At 44.1% G+C, this 25,245-nt stretch overlaps 2 protein-coding genes across 8 annotated transcripts in view; one reads left to right on the top strand and one right to left on the bottom strand.

The window, feature by feature from the left end:
• LOC139555091 (collagen alpha-2(IX) chain-like) overlaps positions 1–18,501 on the top strand; it is a 31,862-nt gene extending 13,361 nt beyond the window's left edge. Inside the window, exons 11-32 of the mRNA XM_071368570.1 lie at positions 5,929–5,985; positions 6,608–6,661; positions 7,666–7,719; positions 8,372–8,425; positions 8,981–9,034; positions 9,130–9,183; positions 9,304–9,357; positions 10,919–10,972; positions 12,329–12,382; positions 13,304–13,348; positions 13,477–13,530; positions 14,222–14,275; positions 14,380–14,433; positions 14,562–14,633; positions 15,076–15,111; positions 15,248–15,292; positions 15,478–15,510; positions 15,881–16,027; positions 16,238–16,292; positions 16,417–16,605; positions 16,723–16,800; positions 17,017–18,501. Coding sequence (XP_071224671.1) covers positions 5,929–5,985; positions 6,608–6,661; positions 7,666–7,719; positions 8,372–8,425; positions 8,981–9,034; positions 9,130–9,183; positions 9,304–9,357; positions 10,919–10,972; positions 12,329–12,382; positions 13,304–13,348; positions 13,477–13,530; positions 14,222–14,275; positions 14,380–14,433; positions 14,562–14,633; positions 15,076–15,111; positions 15,248–15,292; positions 15,478–15,510; positions 15,881–16,027; positions 16,238–16,292; positions 16,417–16,605; positions 16,723–16,800; positions 17,017–17,222 — 1,557 coding nt within the window. The 3' untranslated portion in view covers positions 17,223–18,501. The remainder of the gene's footprint in view (positions 1–5,928; positions 5,986–6,607; positions 6,662–7,665; positions 7,720–8,371; positions 8,426–8,980; positions 9,035–9,129; positions 9,184–9,303; positions 9,358–10,918; positions 10,973–12,328; positions 12,383–13,303; positions 13,349–13,476; positions 13,531–14,221; positions 14,276–14,379; positions 14,434–14,561; positions 14,634–15,075; positions 15,112–15,247; positions 15,293–15,477; positions 15,511–15,880; positions 16,028–16,237; positions 16,293–16,416; positions 16,606–16,722; positions 16,801–17,016) is intronic.
• Positions 18,502–19,244: 743 nt separating this feature from the next.
• Positions 19,245–25,245, bottom strand: part of LOC139555089 (collagen alpha-1(XVI) chain-like) — a 123,662-nt gene continuing 117,661 nt past the window's right edge. For all 7 annotated transcript variants that reach the window (XM_071368568.1, XM_071368569.1, XM_071368563.1 and 4 more), the window contains 8 exons: positions 24,457–24,546; positions 24,281–24,316; positions 24,131–24,175; positions 22,823–23,017; positions 22,553–22,616; positions 22,088–22,261; positions 21,830–21,907; positions 19,245–21,671 (listed from right to left, as the gene is read on the bottom strand). In XM_071368568.1, coding sequence (XP_071224669.1) covers positions 21,478–21,671; positions 21,830–21,907; positions 22,088–22,261; positions 22,553–22,616; positions 22,823–23,017; positions 24,131–24,175; positions 24,281–24,316; positions 24,457–24,546 — 876 coding nt within the window. In that variant the 3' untranslated portion in view covers positions 19,245–21,477. The remainder of the gene's footprint in view (positions 21,672–21,829; positions 21,908–22,087; positions 22,262–22,552; positions 22,617–22,822; positions 23,018–24,130; positions 24,176–24,280; positions 24,317–24,456; positions 24,547–25,245) is intronic.

The raw sequence follows: 25,245 nt of genomic DNA, 5'->3' as shown, positions 1-25,245 counted from the left end.
ACTGTATCTGTTCTCCTCCACTGTACCTGTTCAACTCCACTGTATCTGTTCTACCCCACTGTATCTGTTCAACTCCAATGTACCTGTTCAACTCCAATGTATCTGTTCTACCCCACTGTATCTGTTCAACTCCAATGTACCTGTTCAACTCCAATGTATCTGTTCTACCCGACTGAACCTGTTCTACTCCACTGTATCTGTTCTACTCCACTGTATCTGTTCTACTCCACTGTATCTGTTCTACACCACTGTATCTGTTATACTCCACTGTACCTGTTCAACTCCAATGTACCTGTTCTACTCCACTGTATCTGTTCTACTCCACTGTATCTGTTCTACTCCACTGTATCTGTTCTACTCCACTGTATCTGTTCTACTCCACTGTATCTGTTCTATTCCACTGTATCTGTTCTACCCCACTGTATCTGTTCTCCTCCACTGTATCTGTTCTATTCCACTGTATCTGTTCTACTCCACTGTATCTGTTCTACTCCACTGTATCTGTTCTACCCCACTGTATCTGTTATACTCCACTGTACCTGTTCTACTCCACTGTATCTGTTCTACTCCACTGTATCTGTTCTACTCCACTGTATCTGTTCTACTCCACTGTATCTGTTCTATTCCACTGTATCTGTTCTACTCCACTGTATCTGTTCTACTCCACTGTATCTGTTCTACTCCACTGTATCTGTTCTATTCCACTGTATCTGTTCTACCCCACTGTATCTGTTCTCCTCCACTGTATCTGTTCTATTCCACTGTATCTGTTCTACCCCACTGTATCTGTTCTCCTCCACTGTATCTGTTCTATTCCACTGTATCTGTTCTACTCCACTGTACCTGTTCAACTCCAATGTACCTGTTCTACTCCACTGTATCTGTTCTATTCCACTGTATCTGTTCTACTCCACTGTATCTGTTCTACTCCACTTTATCTGTTCTACTCCACTGTATCTGTTCTATTCCACTGTATCTGTTCTACCCCACTGTATCTGTTCTACTCCACTGTATCTGTTCTACTCCACTGTATCTGTTCTACCCCACTGTATCTGTTCTACTCCACTGTATCTGTTCTACCCCACTGTATCTATTCTACTCCACTGTATCTGTTCTACTCCACTGTATCTGTTCTACTCCACTGTACCTGTTCTACTCCACTGTATCTGTTTTACTCCACTGTATCTGTTCTACTCCACTGTACCTGTTCTACTCCACTGTATCTGTTCTACTCCACTGTATCTGTTCTACCCCACTGTATCTGTTCTACTCCACTGTATCTGTTCTACTCCACTGTATATGTTCTACCCCACTGTATCTGTTCTACCCCACTGTATCTGTTCTACTCCACTGTATCTGTTCTACCACACTGTATCTGTTCTACTCCACTGTATCTGTTCTACCCCACTGTACCTGTTCTACCCCACTGTACCTGTTCTACTCCACTGTATCTGTTCTACTCCACTGTATCTGTTCTACTCCACTGTACCTGTTCTACTCCACTGTACCTGTTCTACTCCACTGTATCTGTTCTACTCCACTGTATCTGTTCTACTCCACTGTACCTGTTCTACCCCACTGTACCTGTTCAACTCCAATGTACCTGTTGTACCCCACTGTACCTGTTCTACCCCACTGTATCTGTTCTACTCCACTGTATCTGTTCTACTCCACTGTATCTGTTCTACTCCACTGTATCTGTTCTACCCCACTGTACCTGTTCAACTCCAATGTACCTGTTCTACTCCACTGTACCTGTTCTACTCCACTGTATCTGTTCTACTCCACTGTACCTGTTCTACTCCACTGTACCTGTTCTACCCCACTGTATCTGTTCTACTCCACTGTACCTGTTCTACCCCACTGTATCTGTTCTACTCCACTGTATCTGTTCTACTCCACTGTATCTGTTCTACTCCACTGTATCTGTTCTACCCCACTGTATCTGTTCTACCCCACTGTATCTGTTCTACTCCACTGTATCTGTTCTACTCCACTGTATCTGTTCTACTCCACTGTATCTGTTCTACCCCACTGTACCTGTTCTACCCCACTGTATCTGTTCTACTCCACTGTATCTGTTCTACTCCACTGTATATGTTCTACCCCACTGTACCTGTTCTACCCCACTGTACCTGTTCTATCCCACTGTATCTGTTCTACCCCACTGTATCTGTTCTACTCCACTGTATCTGTTCTACTCCACTGTATCTGTTCTACCCCACTGTACCTGTTCTACCCCACTGTATCTGTTCTACCCCACTGTATCTGTTCTACCCCACTGTATCTGTTCTACCCCACTGTATCTGTTCTACTCCACTGTATCTGTTCTACCCCACTGTATCTGTTCTACTCCACTGTATCTGTTCTACCCCACTGTATCTGTTCTACCCCACTGTATCTGTTCTACTCCACTGTACCTGTTCTACCCCACTGTATCTGTTCTACTCCACTGTATCTGTTCTACCCCACTGTATCTGTTCTACTCCACTGTACCTGTTCTACCCCACTGTATCTGTTCTACTCCACTGTATATGTTCTACCCCACTGTACCTGTTCTACCCCACTGTACCTGTTCTACCCCACTGTATCTGTTCTACCCCACTGTATCTGTTCTACTCCACTGTATCTGTTCTACACCACTGTATCTGTTCTACTCCACTGTATCTGTTCTCCTCCACTGTATCTGTTATACTCCACTGTACCTGTTCTACTCCACTGTACCTGTTCTACCCCACTGTATCTGTTCTACTCCACTGTATCTGTTATACTCCACTGAATCTGTTCTACTCCACTGTACCTGTTCTACTCCACTGTACCTGTTCTACCCCACTGTATCTGTTCTACCCCACTGTATCTGTTCTACTCCACTGTATCTGTTCTACTCCACTGTATCTGTTCTACTCCACTGTATCTGTTCTACTCCACTGTATCTGTTCTACACCACTGTATCTGTTCTACTCCACTGTATCTGTTCTCCTCCACTGTATCTGTTATACTCCACTGTACCTGTTCTACTCCACTGTACCTGTTCTACCCCACTGTATCTGTTCTACTCCACTGTATCTGTTATACTCCACTGAATCTGTTATACTCCACTGTACCTGTTCTACTCCACTGTACCTGTTCTACCCCACTGTATCTGTTCTACCCCACTGTATCTGTTCTACTCCACTGTATCTGTTCTACTCCACTGTATCTGTTCTACTCCACTGTATCTGTTCTACACCACTGTACCTGTTCTACTCCACTGTATCTGTTCTACTCCACTGTATCTGTTCTCCTCCACTTTATCTGTTCTACTCCACTGTACCTGTTCTACCCCACTGTACATGTTCTACCCCACTGTATCTGTTCTACTCCACTGTATCTGTTCTACTATCCTGTACCTGTTCTACCCCACTGTACCTGTTCTACACCACTGTATCTGTTCTACTCCACTGTACATGTTCTACCCCACTGTATTTGTTCTACCCCACTGTACCTGTTCTACTCCACTGTATCTGTTCTCCTCCACTGTATCTATTCTACTCCACTGTATCTGTTCTACTCCACTGTATCTGTTCTACTCCACTGTACCTGTTCTACCCCACTGTACATGTTCTACCCCACTGTATCTGTTCTACTCCTATGTACCTGTTCTACCCCACTGTACCTGTTCTACCCCACTGTATCTGTTCTACTCCACTGTATCTGTTCTACTCTCCTGTACCTGTTCTACCCCACTGTATCTGTTCTACTCCACTGTACCTGTTCTACACCACTGTATCTGTTCTACCCCACTGTACCTGTTCTACCCCACTGTATCTGTTCTACTCCACTGTATCTGTTCTACCCCACTGTATCTGTTCTACTCCACTGTATCTGTTCTACTCCACTGTACCTGTTCTACCCCACTGTATCTGTTCTACCCCACTGTACCTGTTCTACCCCACTGTATCTGTTCTACCCCACTGTATCTGTTCAACTCCACTGTATCTGTTCTACCCCACTGTATCTGTTCTACTCCACTGTACCTGTTCTACCCCACTGTACCTGTTCTACCCCACTGTACCTGTTCTACTCCACTGTATCTGTTCTACTCCACTGTATCTGTTCTACTCCACTGTATCTGTTCTACCCCACTGTATCTGTTCTACTCCACTGTATCTGTTCTACTCCACTGTATCTGTTCTACTCCACTGTACCTGTTCTACCCCACTGTACCTGTTCTACCCCACTGCACCTGTTCTACTCCACTGTATCTGTTCTACTCCACTGTATCTGTTCTACTCCACTGTATCTGTTCTACTCCACTGTATCTGTTCTACCCCACTGTATCTGTTCTACTCCACTGTATCTGTTCTACTCCACTGTACCTGTTCTACCCCACTGTACCTGTTCTACCCCACTGTACCTGTTCTACTCCACTGTATCTGTTCTACTCCACTGTATCTGTTCTACCCCACTGTATCTGTTCTACTCCACTGTATCTGTTCTACTCCACTGTATCTGTTCTACTCCACTGTATCTGTTCTACTCCACTGTATCTGTTATACTCCACTGTATCTGTTCTACTCCACTGTATCTGTTCTACCCCACTGTACCTGTTCTACCCCACTGTATCTGTTCTACCCCACTGTATCTGTTCTACTCCACTGTACCTGTTCTACTCCACTGTATCTGTTCTACCCCACTGTACCTGTTCTACTCCACTGTATCTGTTCTACCCCACTGTATCTGTTCTACTCCACTGTATCTGTTCTACCCCACTGTATCTGTTCTACCCCACTGTATCTGTTCTACTCCACTGTATCTGTTCTATTCCACTGTATCTGTTCTACCCCACTGTACCTGTTTTTCCCCACTGTATCTGTTATACTCCACTGTATCTGTTCTACCCCACTGTACCTGTTCTACCCCACTGTATCTGTTCTACCCCACTGTATCTGTTCTATTCCACTGTATCTGTTCTACCCCACTGTATCTGTTCTACCCCACTGTATCTGTTCTACCCCACTGTATCTGTTCTACCCCACTGTATCTGTTCTACACCACTGTACCTGTTCAACTCCAATGTATCTGTTCTACTCCACTGTACCTGTTCTACTAAACTCCAAGCCCAAAGCATGTAGGATCCATCCTCAATGACAGAGTTCCTGGCAGTCTGGTCATAGCTTGTGTTGCCTCTGATACAGGATATAGACAGAGATCTTTCTGGTTTGGTGGCACTAAACCCTACAGAAAAAGTACAAGTCCTAAGCCAAGTCCTATACTGAGTGCCCAACATAGGGGAGCTGGTTATAGGGGAGCTGGTTATAGGGGAGCTGGTTATAGGGGAGGGGTTTGTGTGGCAGTGTCAGCTCTAGTGACAGGAGGAACTAGAGTCCTCTAGAGTCCTCATCAATTCCTCTCTCCTTTTTTCTCCTCCTCCCTCGCTCTCATTAGAGAGGGGTCCTCTCACAGAAGATTCACACTCTTTCTCTCATAAACTATCTCTCTCTCCCTCCCTCTCTCTCCTTTCATCTGACACCGAAAGAGGATTCACAGCCTCCCTCAATCCCCTCTCACTTCCTTCATCCATGCACCCCCCCCCCCCCCCCCCCCGCCCTCTTCATCCATGTCCATCATACTGTAATGTTGCTTTGTTCACTTTTGGCCGAGGAGGAGATTCAATTATACTTAGACTTTTGACTTTGGTGTTCTCCTCACTCTTCCTCCTCCCCATAGACTCTTAGAAAAAACATTTTGTGTTCCGGGTAGAACCCTTCCGGGGTGCAAAAATTGACCGTTTTGGTGTACCTTCCGTCCTCTCTTTCTCTCTCAACAACCTCTTTCTTTCTTTCTTTCTGTCTTTCTGTCTGTCTTTCTTTCTTTCTTTCTTTCTTTCTTTCTTTCTTTCTTTCTTTCTTTCTTTCTATCTCTCTCTCTCTCTCTCTCTCGCTACAGTGTCCAATCAACTGCCCAGCAGGGCCTAAGGGTCCCCAGGGACTGCAGGGGGTCAAGGTAAGTGAGTCATCATCAGGAAAAAAACAAGATATTTTCCCATCAAAATCAAAATAAGGTTATTCTGTATTCTGTGTACAGTATTCCTGTAGGTGCCGCTGTCATTTATTGGCTGAATAAATAGTTCATTGATTTAAACATCTATTTCTATTTATTAGGGATCCCCATTAGCTGTTGCCAAGGCAGCAGCTACTCTTCCTGGGGTGCAAACATTACATATAAAACAAAAGATAAATCAGTCCATAATATAACATTATTACACAACTACATATCTACAATACAAAATGTAATATCACCATACAACAATATTACAAGGTATGTGTGTGTAGCGTGCGTGTGCTAGCTGTTGTGTGTGTATGTGTGTGTCTGTACCTTTGTGTGTGTCTCTTCACAGTCCCCACTGTTCCATAAGGTCTATTCTTATCTGTTTTTTCAATCTGATTCTACTGCTTGCATTATTTACCTGATGTGGAATAGAGTTCCATGTAGTCATGGCTCTATGTAATACTGTGCGCCTCCCATAGTCTGTTCTGGACTTGGCATGTCTTGTGGGGTATGCATGGACATCTATTACTGTGATAAGGATGTTATAACAGTAAACTAACCTAATATTCTCTTTTAGGGACACAAAGGTCGTGCTGGTGTGCTGGGAGAGCCTGGTAGCATTGGGAAACTGGTGAGTCTTATCGAGTCTGCTTATCTGTTTATTGACGTCCCAGCGTTTCTGTGTTTTGTGGGTCTCTGTCTAATCATTGACACCTGCAAGTGCATCCACAACAAAGTTTAATAGGCTACAGATGCATGGTCCTGGATCTATCTGAATCATTTATATCTTACAATCATTTGGGGGTGCAAAAAGCAGTCTTTTCACACACACACACACACATACACACACACACACACACACACACACACACACACACACACACACACACACACACACACACACACACACACACACACACACACACACACACACACACACACACACACACACACACACACACACACACACACACACACACACACACACACACACACACACACACACACACACACACACACACACACACACACACACACACACACACACACACACACCAGTAGAAGAAGCAGGCTTAGCGCTAATGAAGCCCCCTGAGGCACATGACTGGCACTAATCTGGGTGAGATTAGTCAGGCCTGGCCCGGGCAGCCAGGCAGCACGCAGCGAGTTCAGATGAAAGGGATGGTTGAGAGCCAGGTACATGTGGAGTGGATAAGAGAGTAGGAGTTAGAGCGGCCTACTCAGCCTGGTGCTTTAAGCAGAGCTAATGAGCCCCCAGTGGGACCTGAGACACTCCTCCAGAGTAGGAAGGTTTAGCACCTGATCTGCACTCTGTCTGTCTCAGTCTGGCACTGCACTGCTGATCACTGCTCAGTGACTGAGTCAGAGGCACTAACATGAACACACACAGAGAACACTTCATTCTACTGGCCGGTTTCAGTTAGCTTCTATTTACTAAGGAGTTATGTGGAAGAGATAATCAGCTGGCACCATTACATACATGAAACACTTTGAGATGTTATGTCTTTTTATTTCTATCTTCACCCCCTCTCTCTCTCTCTCTCTCTCTCTCTCTCTCTCTCTCTCTCTCTCTCTCTCTCTCTCTCTCTCTCTCTCTCTCTCTCTCTCTCTCAGGGTACAAAGGGAGAGGTCGGCGTCTCTGGGGAACAGGGAATCCCAGGACCCCCGGTAATGACCTTCATCTACCTATGACTGAACTTACATACACAATGTTTATTTTTTGTATATATATTTTGTTACCCCTTTTTCTCCCCAATTTCGTGGTATCCAATTAGTAGTTACAGTCTTGTCTCATCGCTGCAACTCCCGTACGGACTCAGGAGAGGTCAGGAGAGGTGATCAAGAGCCGTGCGTTCTCCGAAACACAACCCAACCAAGCCGCACTCCTTCTTGACACAATGCCCACTTAACCCGGAAGCCAGCCGCACCAATGTGTCGGAGGAAACACCGTAAACCTGGCGACCATGTCAGCGTGCACTGTGCCCGGCCCGCCACAGGAGTCGCTAGTGCGCGATGGGACAAGGACATCCCTGCCGGCCAAACCCTCCCCTAACCCAGACGATGCTGGGCCAATTGTGCGCCGCCCCATGGGTCTCCCAGTCGCGACTGACTGCGACAGAGCCTGGACTCGAACCCAGAATCTCTAGTGGCACAGCTAACACTGCGATGTATAGATACACAATGTTATGAAAACATTATAGTACAGCAATATGGTCAGAGCCCAGACGTTGTGAGAATGAAATACAGATATGATGCCACTTTTACATATGCAACATCGACACAATGTCCTTTATTTCAACTCTCTTTCTCTCCATGTCAGGGTCCTATGGGATTGAGGGGTTACCCTGGAATGATGGGCCCCAAGGGAGAGGTGGTAAGTTAAAACACCTCTCTACGGTCCTTTACCACACTCCCTCCATCCACCACACTTTGCATCCCTCTACCTCATATGGAGAGAATCCCAAACTCTCTCTCTCTCTCTCTCTCTCTCTCTCTCTCTCTCTCTCTCTCTCTCTCTCTCTCTCTGTCTTTTTCCCCCTCCCCCCCTTCTCTCTCTTTCTCTGGGTGTTGTCTGGGGCCACTGTTCCTCCATCTATAGTTAATGATCCAGGAGAGTCATCCATCTTAGCATTAGCTGTGTTAGTCAAGTTAGCGCCCAGGCCCAGCTAGGTGCCAAGCAGAATGGTTGGCTGTTTGTGTATATCTCATCTTTGTCAAAAGTACTAATCGCTACCTGATAATCATCCTTTTATCACAGTGGTTAGCATGTTAGTGCTCATTAGCATGTACATAGATACTGAAGGAGATACATAAATATAAATAAGAGTCGAAACATACAAGGCATTTATTACTATGCATGACCATTAATCTACTTCCTGAAATGCCAATGAGCAGGAAGTGACTCATTATCATTTCCTATATCTCGCAGGGACCTCGTGGTTACAAAGGCATCAACGGACCAGTTGGCCAACCTGGACCCCCAGTAAGTATCTAGGTCTTGGAAACTGGTATTTCCCATTGTGAGTTGATGGGTTTAATTGATAAATCTGATCAGAAGTGTTTGTCTCTCCCCGGTAGGGTGAGGAGGGACCCCAGGGACCACCTGGAGAGGCTGGGAAGAAAGGAGATTTGGTGAGTGTTTTATCTACCAGCTATCCATCTTCTCATCAGTAGCTAACTTACTCACACGGATGAAGATGATGATAATGAACATGATGTTGATGAAGATTATGATAATAATCTTTTCTACAGGGTGGCCGAGGTATCAAGGGCCCACAGGGAGCTGTTGGCAAGAAGGGAGAGAACGTGAGTGAACACCCTGACTTCCCCCCCCTTCTATTTAATATTCTAGTCTGGTATCTACTATTACTACAATGTAACACAGTCTACTGTTCATATTCTAGTCTAGTATCTACTATTACTACAATGCAACACAGTCTACTGTTCATATTCTAGTCTGGTATCTACTATTACTACAATACAACACAGTCTACTGTTCATATTCTAGTCTGGTATCTACTATTACTACAATGTAACACAGTCTACTGTTCATATTCTAGTCTAGTATCTATTATTACTACAATGCAACACAGTCTACTGTTCATATTCTAGTCTGGTATCTACTATTACTACAATATAACACAGTCTATTGTTCATATTCTAGTCTGGTATCTACTATTACTACAATGTAACACAGTCTACTGTTCATATTCTAGTCTGGTATCTACTATTACTACAATGTAACACAGTCTACTGTTCAAATTCTAGCCTGGTATCTATTACTACAATGTAACACAGTCTATTGTTCATATTATAGTCTGGTATCTACTATTACTATAATGTAACACAGTCTACTGTTCATATTATAGTCTGGTATCTACTATTACTACAATGTAACACAGTCTACTGTTCATATTCTAGTCTGGTATCTACTATTACTACAATACAACACAGTCTACTGTTCATATTCTATTCTGGTATCTACTATTACTACAATACAACACAGTCTACTGTTCATATTCTATTCTGGTATCTACTATTACTACAATACAACACAGTCTACTGTTCATATTCTATTCTGGTATCTACTATTACTACAATACAACACAGTCTACTGTTCATATTCTAGTCTGGTATCTACTATTACTACAATGTAACACAGTCTATTGTTCATATTCTAGTCTGGTATCTACTATTACTACAATACAACACAGTCTACTGTCCATATTCTTGTCTGGTATCTACTATTACTACAATGTAACACAGTCTACCGTTCATATTCTAGTCTGGTATCTACTATTACTACAATGTAACACAGTCTACTGTTCATATTCTAGTCTGGTATCTACTATTACTACAATGTAACACCGTCTACTGCTCATATTCTAGTCTGGTATCTACTATTACTACAATGTAACACAGTCTACTGTTCATATTCTAGTCTGGTATCTACTATTACTACAATGTAACACAGTCTACTGTCCATATTCTAGTCTGGTATCTACTATTACTACAATACAACACAGTCTACTGTTCATATTCTAGTCTGGTATCTACTATTACTACAATGTAACACAGTCTACTGTCCATATTCTAGTCTGGTATCTACTATTACTACAATGTAACACAGTCTACTGTCCATATTCTAGTCTGGTATCTACTATTACTACAATGCAACACAGTCTACTGTTCATATTCTAGTCTGGTATCTACTATTACTACAATGTAACACAGTCTACTGTTCATATTCTAGTCTGGTATCTACTATTACTACAATGCAACACAGTCTACTGTGTCGGAGCTATTAACTGTGTTGGAGATATGGTTAGCTGTACAGTATTATGGTAACTTCTGTCTGGTGTTTCAGGGTCTGCCTGGTATTGATGGAAAGGACGGCACTCCTGGCATCCCTGGAATCAAGGTAAGGCCTGGCGTAGATGTAATCTATGCACCTGTAGCTGTAGTTGTAGCTGTCCCTGGATCTTACTTGGATTAATCTACGCCAGGCATCATCACCATTATCATCATCACTATTATCATCATCACCATTATCATCATCAACATTACTAGAGACAGCAGGAGCGGTAGAGATACTCTTAATGATCAGCTATGAAAAGCCAACTGACATTTACTCCTGAGGTGCTGAGGTGCTGACTTGCTGCACCCTCGACAACTACTGTGATTATTATTATTTGACCATGCTGGTCATTTATGAACATTTGAACGTCTTGGCCATGTTTACATTTACATTTAAGTCTCCACCCGGCACAGCCAGAAGAGGACTGGCCACCCCTCATAGCCTGGTTCCTCTCTAGGTTTCTTCCTAGGTTTTGGCCTTTCTAGGGAGTTTTTCCTAGCCACCGTGCTTCTACACCTGCATTGCTTGCTGTTTGGGGTTTTAGGCTGGGTTTCTGTACAGCACTTTGAGATATCAACTGATGTAAGAAGGGCTATATAAATACATTTGATTTGATGTGGCGGTGATGAATATGGTGATGATGATAAAGATGATCATAATAATGATGATGATAATGGTGATGTAATGGTGGTGATAATACTGCTGCTGGTGGTGGTGATGATAATGGTGGTGATGATAATGGTGGGGATAATGATAACGACGACAATGATAATAGTGATGATGAAGACAGTGTTGGTAATGGTGATAATGATGATGATGGCGATGAGAAAGGTCATGTTGATAATGTTGATGATGATAATGTCGATGATGGCAATGATAAAGGTGATGTTGATAATGGTGATGTTAATAATGGTGATGTTGATAAAGGTGATGTTGATAATGGTGATGTTGATAATGGTGATGTTGATAAAGGTGATGTTGATAATGGTGATGTTGATAATGGTGATGTTGATAATGATGATGTTAATAATGGTGATGGTGATAAAGGTGATGGCGATAATGGTGATGTTGATAATGGTGATGGTGATGTTAATAATGGTGATGTTGATAATGGTGATGTTAATAATAGTGATGTTAATAATAGTGATGTTGATAATGGTGATGTTAATTATGGTGATGGTGATAATGGTGATGTTAATACTAGTGATGTTAATAATAGTGCTGTTAATAATGGTGATGGTGATACAGGTGGATGTTGATAATGGTGATGTTAATAATAGTGATGTTGATAATGGTGATGTTAATAATAGTGATGTTGATAATGGTGATGTTAATAATGGTGATGGTGATAATGTGGTGATGATAATGATAATAATGATGATGTTGATGATGATGAGTCTCTTCTTCCTCTCTCTGCAGGGTGCCCCAGGGCAGGCTGGGAGGCCTGGTGGTCCCGGTCACCAGGGAACAGCAGTGAGTAGCAAGTTTGGTATCCAAAAGCGTGTGTTAATGTGTGTGTTAATGTGTGTGTGTTCGTGTGCCCATCGTTATGATTGTGAGAAGGAAAGAGAGAGAGAGAGAGATTGACCTCAGTTAGTCCATGTAAACAAACCCAGCTCTAACCACTCATTGTCACCCAGAACAGGTAAAGGGTGAGTCTCCTCACCTCCATAAGTCACCCCCCACATGCACAGAACAAAAAAAACAGACAGACAAAAAACGAGCTGGGAATTATCTGTGTTTTCTGGGCAAGCGTCCAGCTTGACCCTTAGACTCGAGCCTTTTTGGAATTTAAACCACCTTGAAATTGCTGCATCTCTCCACCGGCGGGTGATTCATCATAATCAAATGTTTGTGTGTGTGTGTGTGTGTGTGTGTGTGTGTGTGTGTGTGTGTGTGAGAGAGAGGTAATGGAGCTTGGGAGTTCTATGATACACACCATCAAAGTTGAACAAGGTAGCAAACTTTTAAAACTGGCACATAGATTATCATCTACCCAGCGATGGCAGTAGCCACACACACACACACACACACACACACACACACACACACACACACACACACACACACACACACACACACACACACACACACACACACACACACACACACACACACACACACACACACACACACACACCCACACACACACACACACACACACACACACACACACACACACACACACACACACACACACACACACACACACACACACACACACACACACACACACACACACGCGCACACACACTGTCTGGCCACTGCTGTGACACCAACATCACTGAAAAGCTTGAAGACAGTCACTTGTAAAGTAGACACATAGAATTAGGGGTCACTTAGAAGTTCTTTATTTGACCTTTGACCTTCTCTTTGACCTTGTCTCTCTGATAGGGTTTGCCTGGCAGCCCCGGAACCAAGGGTGGACCTGGAGGCAAGGTAAGGCTATGACCAATCATCACCTTTCATTGTCCTTCTGCATCACCACAATAAAGAAAATAGGAAGGACATTTAACGTGCTTAGACTCCCTCAACTGATAACCACTTCCTGTTCTGTTTCCCTACAGGGAGAGCCTGGTCCCAGAGGCCATGTTGGAATGTCTGGTGCCCCAGGACCTCAGGTAGGTCACCTCACTTGCTCATGTGTTTGTTTGTTTTTCACACACCAGAATGCAGATTTATATTGTGGCTGTTGCTGATATGAGGATCTTAACTCTCTCGCTCTCTTTCTTTCTTTCTCTCTCTCTCTCTCTCTCTCTCTCTCTCTCTCTCTCTCTCTCTCTCTCTCTCTCTCGCTCGCTCTTTTCTTTCTCTCTCTCTCTCTCTCTCTCTCTCTCTCTCTCTCTCTCTCTCTCTCTCTCTCTCTCTCTCTCTCTCTCTCTCTCTCTCTCTCTCTCTCTCTCTCTCTCTCTCTCTCTCTCTCTCTCTCTCTCTCGCTCTCTCGCTCTCTTGCTCTCGCTCTCTCTCTCTCTGTCTTTCTCTCTAATGAGAAGGTGTTGTCTGGGGCCACTGTTCCTCCTTCTGTAGTTAGAGATGCAGGAGAGCCATCCTTCTATGCGTTAACATTAGCTGTGTTAGCCAGTTAGAGCCCAGGCCTGTCTACATGCCAAGCATAATGGCTGGCTGTTTGTGTTGAGCTCATAAGACAGAAGTGCTAATCGCTATGTACTAATCATCCTTTTTTTTTCTCTCTCTCTCTCTCTCTCTCTCTCTCTCTCTCTCTCTCTCTCTCTCTCTCTCTCTCTCTCTCTCTCTCTCTCTCTCTCTCTCTCTCTCTCTCTCTCTCTCTCTCTCTCTCTCTCTCTCTGTCAGGGTGAGCCTGGTCTTCCTGGTGAAGCTGGTATGGAGGGTGTTCCTGGTCCTAAGGTATCTTCTCCCACAATCCATCATTATAACAAGTCACCATCACTATAACTCTCTCTCTCTCTCTGATCCCTCTCTTTCTCCTCCTCTCTCCTTCTCTCCCTCAGGGTGACAGAGGCCAGAGGGGAGCTGTAGGGCCACATGGTTTTGTCGGCAAGGCAGTAAGTCACTTCTGCACAGCTCAGCACAACATACAGTTTAGTCTAAATCAGTGGTTGTCTTTACTTGACCAACAAGTCGGCACACATCTAGGCAGGAATATAATCTAAGTGTTGTTGTGTCTCTGCAGGGCAACAAGGGTATGAGAGGACCCATGGGTGTTCCAGGGGCTCAAGGCATCTCAGGAACTAAGGGAGACAAGGTGTGTGTTTTGTGTTTGTGTGTATGTGTGTAAAATACATATATGCTTTTGTGTGCTCTTGCATCTGTTAGTTTGCGGAGGTGTATGTATCGAGACATTGTTTGAATGTGTCCGTGCGAGTGCATCGTGTGTTCGTTTGTGTTGAACATTGAAGTCACAATAGGGATTCATTTGAGTCGAATCATACACGTGATCATGCAGTTACCCAAACGGCCCAGTGGTGGCAATGTTGAACCACGAATCCTGCAGCCGTTCTCTCGCACAGAGCCTAAGCAATATAAATGATAGTACTAGAGTCATCATCTCCCATGTCTTTAGATGAAACTACATCTTTCTTACTGTGCGCTGTGTCTCCTGCAGTCCTTGGCCAGATCAATATATTGTCTTTGCTCTTTATTATAATGTATTATGTATTTACTGTGTGACTTGTCTGTCTTCACAGGGATTCCAAGGAAAAGTTGGGGCGAAGGGAGACTTTGTGAGTAGCAGTAAGCCTGTTACTTAAACCACGGCGTGGCCGCATGCTGAAGTATCCACAATGACTGCTATAGCAATACGCAATGGCCAATGATCAATTGATTTAACTTGTTCTTTCTCGTTCTCTCATCTTTCAGGGGGATCCTGGTGTAGAAGGCTTGGCTGGGGAGAAAGGAGAGACGGTGAGTGGCTTTATCAGGATGAGATGGGGGAGAAAATGCCTCATATCTTCAACTTCTTGAAGAGGAATGATTGAATCTAAGGGGAAAATTCAAACTTCCTAACTGTAGAGCCACAGTTAGCATTTCAGACTGGAGTGGACTGACCTGTCTGTATGTCTGTCTCTCTCTTTCTCGTCCTCTGACAGGGTTTGGGTGGTGAGCCTGGACCCAAAGGACAGGTAAGAACATCACTGGGGTCACATCCAATCACACCTCATTGATAGCAGATGGAAGCCAGTCAAAGATAGTCAAAGCTAATCAAAGCTAGTTGAAGCTAATCGAAGCTAGTGGAAGCTATTCAAAACTATTCAATACTAGTTGAAGCAAATCGAAGCTAGTTAAAACTTGTCAAATCTAGTCAATGCCAGTTAAACCTAGTTGGAACTAGTTAAAGCTAGTTGAAGCTAGTCAATGACATTTGAAGCTAGTTGAAGCTCGTCGAAGGTAAGTCGAAGTTAGTTGAAATTAGTTGAAGCTACTCAATGCTAATCAAATGCTATCTTAGCATCAAACAGTGCTGGATCTCATCTGTTCCTCTTTCCTCCACAGCAAGGAGTGAGGGGAGAGCTAGGGTTCAACGGCCCCACAGGAGACTCAGGTAAACCAGGAGACCAGGGACCAGGAGGACTGCCCGGGCCTCGTGGCCTCAACGGAGAGAGAGGACTGTCAGGCATGCCAGGAATCGTGGGGGCAGCGGTGAGTCCTAACGAGCAGGGGAAAAAAGCAGGGATTAGTGAGATTGTGGTGTGATTATACTGACGAGAGAATGCTAGTGACTGACTTATTGATTGATGATTGGTTGGTATGTTTTCTTTCCTCTCCTCTACCTTCCTTTCCTCTATCCACCATTTACCATCCTGTCATCCATCTTTCCCTCTCTCTCTCCCTCTCCTTGCTCCTCTACAGGGACGGGATGCATCTGACCAGCACATCATTGAGGTGGTTCTGAAGATGCTGCAAGGTAAGCGATCACAACATTATAAATCTGCTGAGTCTACTGAGTCTACTGAGTCTACCGTATCTGGGTAAAACATTGACTGTATATGTACTATAGCTAATATACATCCTCTATTCTCCTCATCCAGAGCGTCTAGCGGCTGTAGCGGTGAGCGCTAAGCGTGCCGTACTGGGTGGAGCCGGTGTCATGGGTCCCCCTGGTCCTCCTGGACCCCCAGGAGCTCCTGGTGGTCAGGGCCCACACGGCCTCACCGGCGCCCGTGGCATCCCTGGAATGTTTGGAGCCTCCGGCCAGATTGGCAACACCGGACTGAAAGGTAGAAATTGAAATTGGCGACGTTCCAGATAAAATGAGACACTGATCACTCAAAAAGTAATATAACTTAGAAAAGATCCCTAACCCCTCTCCACCCCTCCATCTTTCTCTTGTTCAGGAAAGAGAGGAGCAAAGGGAGACCGAGGAAATTCTGGCAAACCACATCCTGGCCAGCCAGGACCCCCTGGAATACCAGGTGAGACACCACATGCACTCTCCTAACACACGCACCACCCCCCACCCCCCCCACACACACACTTAGAAGTGACCTCCCTCTACACACCTATCCAGTTATTAACAAGGTGTACCAACTTACCTGAGGAAGTTACAGTGTAAAACTAAAACTCTCTTCAAAGGAATGTAGTAAATTAAATGGCTATCTCTTTCTCTCTCTCCTCCTCTACCTCCTCAGGTCCTCCTGGTATTGACGGCGTGGCTCGAAACGGTAAGCCTGGCGAGCGAGGCCCCCAGGGCTCGGCAGGAGAGGCTGGTCATCCCGGTAAGGCGGGCCCCACTGGTCTTCCAGGGTTCTGTGAGGCTGCAGCCTGCCTAGCTGCCTCTGCCTACACCTCCCCCAGACTACAGGACTCCGCCAGGGTCAAGGGCCCCGGAGTCTAACATGAGACCTCTCCATCAAGAGCCCCACAACACCAGGAGGGAGAGAGAGAGAGACAGACAGAAGAGAGAGAGGAGGGATAGAGGAGAGAGAAAGAGAGAGACCACTCTCCTTCATTGGATACCATTGATAGCGAGAAGTGGGGGCAATACGATCGTGAATGATGTTGTTCCCTGACCCCTAAACTGACGACCTTCAGTTCTACTGTTTAGAGACTCTGTTTGCAACACATACCACGCCCACCAATTTTAAATCACCATGATGACAGCCACTCACAGCCAATAACACCCCTCTGAATTTATAATCTCTGGTCAGGGATTGGCGGATGTAAATGTCAGTCACGTCCAACTGCCCCACCCCCACCACAGAGGGAGAGAGAATGAGAGAGAGACGTAGTGACATCTGAATATCATATCCAGTGACATTATTGATGATGTCATCATCAGCCGTAACCCCTGGACTGGGAGGAGCAGAGATATACTTTGAGTCCAGTGATTGGTGTTTTTGTTTTGTACCGTGGTCACTTTAAATTGGATTGATTTATATCTGAAATATTAATATTTAAATATATGTTTTGAAGCAAATAATGCAAGCATATGCCCACCTCCACTCCCCACCAAACAAGAGGTGCCTTACAAGTGTACACAAAGGTACCAATAAAATATTAAAATCAAAATCCACACACCATACCGTACCTTTGGAAGGTGTATTGCTAAACCTGTCACCTGTATGCTTGAGTGAAATAGTGAAACCCGATTTTTTGCCTCACATGTACAGTGCCACCCCCGTCTACTTTCGCCTCATTTAGAAACAAATGATTTCTTTAGATTTGATCTCTTCCTGTAGTTGCCTGGCAACAGCATATCCCGATGGGCACTCCCATCTATCTCCCATAATTTAGTGCTGTAAATCTTTGTAAATGTGTGTTGATTTTATGTAGAGAGAAAAAAAGAGGATGGGTTAGAATATGAACCAACCAAAACAACCCGTGTTAATGAACTTAATCAGCAATAAAGTTTCAAAGTTCAAATGACTGCTTTTCCAAACAGATCAGTTACACAAATCAATATTTATATGCCACTGTCAACTAACTTCCATGGAGTCAATCAATGTCAACATTCTAACAACACACAGGACTGATTCTTTTCATTAACAGAAGTGATTCTATTTGTTGTTCTTTATATGATTCATCTGTAAAGACGTAGGTTAGATTTTTTCCCCTGGTTGTTCAGGTCAACCAATTCCAAACCAATAAAGAAGAACGTTTTGTAAAAACCTGAATGTTCTTCTCTCTCATGTGGGAACTGTTGGAGCTCTGAAAAGAAACGAATGTACAAAAATGACATGGCCTTTATTCCATTGGGCTTAGAGACGGGTTAATGGATAGAGTCTAGACTTTCTCTGTCTGTGTGCCACACTCCAGTCTAGTCATTGCTGGTGATGCACCCTTTAAATTGGTTGCCAACTGTTTTCCAAGAAATATGAAAAGGTGAGATTTAAGTGCTGCGTAACTGCATGTAGTTTACTGCCTAGACTACAGGATAATGACATTCACTATTGTAGGGCTAGGTATTCTGGGTATAAAGCCTATACCATTTAGAGTGTCCCCAAACACCCAGTTCAGTTTCTGTCTTTCTTTAGTTGTATTTCTGCTGAATCATCTGCAGTTAATCCTGCCCTATTCTTCTGTGTGTAATACAACGTCATGCTCTCAAAGCTGCAGAAGTTAAGCTTCTGTGAAGGGCTAACCTGAAACGTTTTCCACTTGGACTCATTCACATAGTAGTATGAGTCTTACAGCTTGGAGTTTATACAAAATCCGCTCTAGCACTCTGCTTACTTGAAAAGCTACATCATTTAATTGGAGCGATAGTGAACGTTTTGTACCTAGTGTGCTTTCACTCAGAGAACAAAGAAAAGGCATTCCAATAAAAGACATTGATGGTAAGTATGGTAAAACTGAGTCACATTTTATACTTTGATGTGTAAAGTGTGTTAATCAACAACATCCTGACCAGACCACATCTGCTTAAAACATTTTATTATCTTTTTCTGAAAAGTTTTCATTAAAAAAGACATCTCTTGATAAAAAGTGATGCCAACATAAAACACACAACAGATATACTGAGAGTAGCAGGGGAACAGCTGTGTTGTTTCAACAAGATGTTTATGAAAGCTAGGAATGAAGAGAGGAGAAGTTTTGGGGTGCTTTGTTCAGTATAATTAGGGTCAGTAGGTTTTCCTGACCAGGAACTACTATGGACAGGTCAAAACATCAGGAAAACCTCATGGTCCTTCCAATAACAACTCAGAACATCCATATGAATCTAAACATGGTGACAAATCCCTTACACAGCTAGTGGTTACTGACACCCTGGCCTGTAGTGTATAGATGACAGGTTAAACTGCAAACATTCAAAACAACACAACATACAAGGCAGGAGACATACAAGTTGTACTCAGTAATGGATACGAGGAGAAGCTGATTGGCACAGTGATGCCAGCGACGGTTTGGGTGAAGATGCTAAACAGCCTCTCCTATGAAAATTCTGCCTGTTTCTCTTAGTGGTCATAAAGCATCTATTTCCGTTAAGTATGGCAAAATGACGGTAACTTGCCCAAAATCCCCAGGTCTTCCATAAATCCTGGTTGGAGAATTCCGAATGTTCTGCTTGTCCCTCTTCCAAACAAGGATTTCTGAAAACCCTGGGAACTTTTGGAAAGTTACCTGAATTTTGCAACCCTATTTCAGTTACAGTAACCAGTGGTGTGCTGGACGAGCAAATGATCCCTTTACAGTTGATCTGTTATTTCAGTTACAGTAACCAGTGGTGTGCTGGACGAGAAAATGATCCCTTTACAGTTGATCTGTTATTTCAGTTACAGTAACCAGTGGTGTGCTGGACGAGAAAATGATCCCTTTACAGTTGATCTGTTATTTCAGTTACAGTAACCAGTGGTGTGCTGGACGAGAAAATGATCCCTTTACAGTTGATCTGTTATTTCAGTTACAGTAACCAGTGGTGTGCTGGATGAGAAAATGATCCCTTTACAGTTGCTCTGTTGTCAAAAATGAGCTTGATGATGAAAGAGACTTGTTGATAAATTGCTACATAACTAGAAATGTAATTTGTTTGCCAGTTTTGAGGAAGTTTTGAAAATGATGTCATCTACTTTATACAAAGGCAAGCATGAAAATATCTTCCAAAGCATAATTTACCACCATATAGAAATCCAATTTACTTTCACATAAAAAGCTAATTTCTCTCCATTTCTTTTTTTAAATGAACAAATAACTCCACTTTGAAAGCTTATAAAAACCATACTCGTAGAGGATTCCTGACAGTTGACCATAGCGAAAACATGGTTAGCAATGTTGATGCCAAATCCAAAATGTATAAAAAGCTATTACATATAAATAGAAATATGTACAAAACAGGTTGGGAGGTGTACATTATGTTCTTCTCACGCAAACAGGGAAGAGAAGGTGAGAACTTCTCATAAGGCCATAATTTGAGGATATAGCGTACAGATCTGTTAAAGCATCAGCCATCATTCAAGTGATGAGGGAGTATATTCAAGCATAGAAATCAAACAAAATCTACAAAGAGATAGAACGATTAGAATGGGAATTTGAAATGGGAGTGCCATGTCAGTTCTATTCATTTTGTTTCTATGGCTAGACAGAAGCTAGATCGAAGCAGAATATCACAAGGTAGCTGCCTAATACTCCCAATGGGCACGTTTTATAATCAGAATGAAGATGAGGATGATAGTGAAGATGAGGAAGAATTTGCAGGTCGTTTTTCAAAGGCTGGATATGCTCTTGCTGTTGTTGTCAAAATAAACATGTCTAACATATACAAAGAGCTGGCAGCTAAAGTTGGGAAAATATATGAAAGAGAGGAGAGCACAGCGTCCAAATATCTCCTTTATTGAAGCCACTTCAGCCGGTACTAAGGCTTCAGTTAGAGGAAGGTCCTACACATATATATTTTCTACACAGGCGGTGAGGAGGACAGCTATCTGGCAACCCCTTTGATGAATTAAGGATGGGTCCTCCACACCAACTATTGGTGCTTCAGTATTCATTTGTTCTCCTGAGATGATTTCTGTTGATCGGACGGTAGCTCTGGTCTTCTGTTTGATCTGTTCTCTCTTCTCCCCTCCTCTCCTTTCTCTAGTGCCTTCTGGTCTTTGGGTTTGTTTCTTCTATCTCTCAATCTCTCTCCTCCTCTTCTCTTCAATACTTTCTCTCTAGTAGGGGCCCTTGATGGAAGGGCCCTTAGGGTTCCACTCTATTGGTTGGCTCATACAGTCAGAGGGGTTACACCGGCCCTCCCTGCCCTTCTGACCCGGCTGTCCAGGGGTTCCTGAGACTCCAGGGACCCCCTGCTGACCCACGGGGCCGCTGGGGCCCATCTTACCATAGCCTGGGGGGCCTGGAACACCTGGGGGGGAGGGGCAGAGAGCGTAAGGAAATTGATGAAGGGACAGAGGCCATCATTGAAGTACTGGATACAAATTAATCATTATAAAAGAGCAGTTGCAATTTAAATATATAACTTATTAAATGTAAATTATTTCAACAGGCTGAAGTTCGTGTTACCTGGTGCTCCTGGGGGTCCACTGTCACCCATCTCCCCTACACCCTTGTCACCTTTCTCTCCCTTTAGACCTCGTGGACCTGCAGACACGGCAGAGGACATTACTTGAGAGAGTAACTAACCTTTATGTCAAGTCAATTACGCTAAGTTGACATCACTTGTCATAACTGTTTATGGTCTCCTATGACTTTATCATGACCATGGTATTAAGCCTTATGACAAAAGAATCAAAAGCATGAATGAAACGTGTCTAGACTCACCCTGTGGTCCCAAGGGTCCATGGCGGCCCTCTCTACCTATCTGTCCTGGCTGACCTGGGGCTCCTGGATTCCCATCTCTGCCTGGGTTACCATCCTTCCCTGGGGGTCCAGGACGACCGGGAGATGACACCTCTTGCGGCTGCGGCATACGAGACATGAAGTAGGCCATCCTCTCTGTAGGGGGAAAGATACAGTACAATCATAGATGATAAACCTAATCAATAAACAAGTTCCCATTCTCTCCTGCAGCTCAGTTAGGAAGGACAGACAGATTTTTGCCGTGTCTGGGTGATAAACAAGTTCCCATTCTCTCCTGCAGCTCAGTTAGGAAGGACAGACAGATCTTTGCCGTGTCTGGGTGATAAACATGTTCCCATTCTTTCCTGCAGCTCAGTTAGGAAGGACAGACAGATCTTTGCCGTGTCTGGGTGATGAATACAAAATAAAAGAAGAGGAGGTTCTCACCATCAAAGATCTTGATGACCTGCTGGCGAATGAAGTCCTTGATGTTGTCATAGTTGACCACAGGCTGTGGAGAGAAATAGAAGGATATACAGTATGAAAGAGGACCTAACTACTGCACACATAATCCATGAATCACCTCTTCTCATAGCTAAAAACCGTGTTGGGTCTTTTGAGTTTTAGTCTGTTGACCAAACATTGTGGAACAAACAAGAACATGACAAGTAATCAATTCATAATCAATGCAATTCATCACAGTAACTGAGGTCTCACATCGTTGCCTGGTATTCCTGGAGGTCCGGGGGACCCTGCAGTGCCTGGTGAGCCTGCGGTGCCCCTCTCTCCTCTGGGTCCCACTTGGCCCATCATTGGTGCATCAGCCTTGGAGGAGTACCCACCTCCGCCAGAGGGTCCCGGGCGACCTCGCTCCCCTGGGGAGCCTCTATGACCTGGGGTACCTGCTTCACCCTGAGAGAGAGAGAGAGAGAGAAGGAGAGAGAGAGAGGGGGAGAGAGAGATAGAGATAGGTAAGATATGAGAGGTATTCACTGAGAAGCACTGTTGGACCACTAACAACAGATTTTAATATTGAAGGTTGAAAAAATGAATAAACTCCTGCACACTGGCACCCATGTTTCTTCAACAATCCAACTGCTAACTGTTTCAACCTGTCCTGTCAGACCCTTGAAGGAGAGTCCAGTCAACAAGGGGACAGTCTCTACTTGAGATTGTAACAGTCCTACCCTGCCTTTAGTGTATTCCTCACTTACCTCCTCCCAAATGGCACCCTATTCCCTATAGGGTGCCATTTGGGAGGCATCCACAGCCTCCCTGTGTCAGTAAATGCACTCTGTAAGTACCCTACACACTATATTGTAAACAGCATCAGACTGACATCTGTGATGGATGTGGAACAAAGCAGGCATTTATGAAGGGCTAATGTTTACACGTCACCACTGGACACTGGACACCAACGATGACAGAAGAGAGAGAAGAAGGAGAAGAGCGGAGAGCTCCTCTGTAATTTGTACTACTGCAGCTAAAAGCCATGACAATACCTTCCTGTCACAATGACAAATCGCCTCATCTCATGTAGCGTCCGCAGTTAATAGCATTATCCAGGGGACAGAGAATAACTCTATTGGCAACTACTGTATCTAGTGTAGAGGGCTATGTAGTATGATCTATTGCCAGGGAAAGTAGGGTATTTGAGGGGAATGTAGAAAATGGAGGATGATGCCAAAAGGGGTTAGTCAAATGAAGGGGCCCAGGGCTCTGTGGTCAAAAGTAGTGCACTATATAGGGAATTTGGGGCATAATACATGTCTGGGTTAGGGAGTCTGCTGAATAAGCCAAAACCAACGGAGTGTGTGCACAACCACGGCCCTGCCAACACAACAGCCCTCAGCCATTGGACTACACTACCCATAATCCATTATGGTAGTGGAGGCCATATCTGAGGTAACCAGTGGTTTAATAGCGTGGCTACTCGTGGTAATTTGTCTTTGCCGACAAACACACACACACACACACACATGCACACAAACACAAACACACACACTGGAGAGCAGTGACTCTTACCTTTTGACCACATTGTCCATTGTCTCCTGGCAGACCAGGTGATCCCTGTGAACAGAAGATGATCAGTGAGAGAACAAGGTTGTAAATATAATACAGCTACATTCATGTTTCTGTCATCATGACAAACACCACATCAGAAGGGTTACTCACGTCTTTACCCGCAGCTCCATCACTGCCTGGTTCTCCCTGAGAGACCGAGGAAGACGGAGAGAAAACAGTGATTAAGGTTCAACTCGTCCCCATGCTACCAACACAGAACAAGGAAATGCATATCTATCATCTTCTATATGTATCTTGTTGAAACCAATAGGATTGTGTGTACTGACCATCATTCCTGGATGACCGGGGGGTCCAGCAAGGCCAACCATCCCTGGTAGCCCTCTGTCTGCAGCCTGGCCTTTCTCCCCCTTTATACCCTAGAGAGAGAGAGAGAGAGAGAGAGAGAGAGAGAGAGAGAGAGAGAGAGAGAGAGAGAGAGAGAGAGAGAGAGAGAGAGAGAGAGAGAGAGAGAGAGAGAGAGAGAGAGAGAGAGAGAGAGAGAGAGAGAGAGAGAGAGAGAGAGTGAGAGAGAGAGAGAGAGAGAGAGAAAGATAGAGAGAGAGAGAGAGAGAGAGAGAGAGAGAGAGAGAGAGAGAGAGAGAGAGAGAGAGAGAGAGAGAGAGAGAGAGAGAGAGAGAGAGAGAGAGAGAAAGAGAGAGAGAGAGAGAGAGAGTGAGAGAGATACAGACAGAGAGTGAGAGAAAGAGAGAGAGAAAGAGAAAGAGAAGGAGAAGAGAGATGAGAGAGAGAATGAGTGAGAGAGAAAGAGAGAAAGAGAGAGAGAGAGAGAGAGAGTGAGAGAGATACAGACAGAGAGTGAGAGAAAGAGAGAGAGAAAGAGAAAGAGAAGGAGAAGAGAGATGAGAGAGAGAATGAGTGAGAGAGAAAGAGAGAGAGAAAGAGAGAATGAGTAAGAGAAAGAGAGAGAGAATGAGGGAGAGAAAGAGAGAGCGAGAGAGAGGGAAAGAATGAGAAAGAGGGAGAGAGAGAGAAGATAGAGAAAAACAACAGAGAAAGAGTCATGATTAACCTTGCCTGAGACATAACTCTGACATAACACAACGCTAACACGGAAT

This window comes from Salvelinus alpinus, chromosome 26, assembly GCF_045679555.1.
Source record: "Salvelinus alpinus chromosome 26, SLU_Salpinus.1, whole genome shotgun sequence".
NCBI lineage: Eukaryota > Metazoa > Chordata > Actinopteri > Salmoniformes > Salmonidae > Salvelinus > Salvelinus alpinus.
This window is presented reverse-complemented; position numbering and strand designations above follow the sequence as displayed.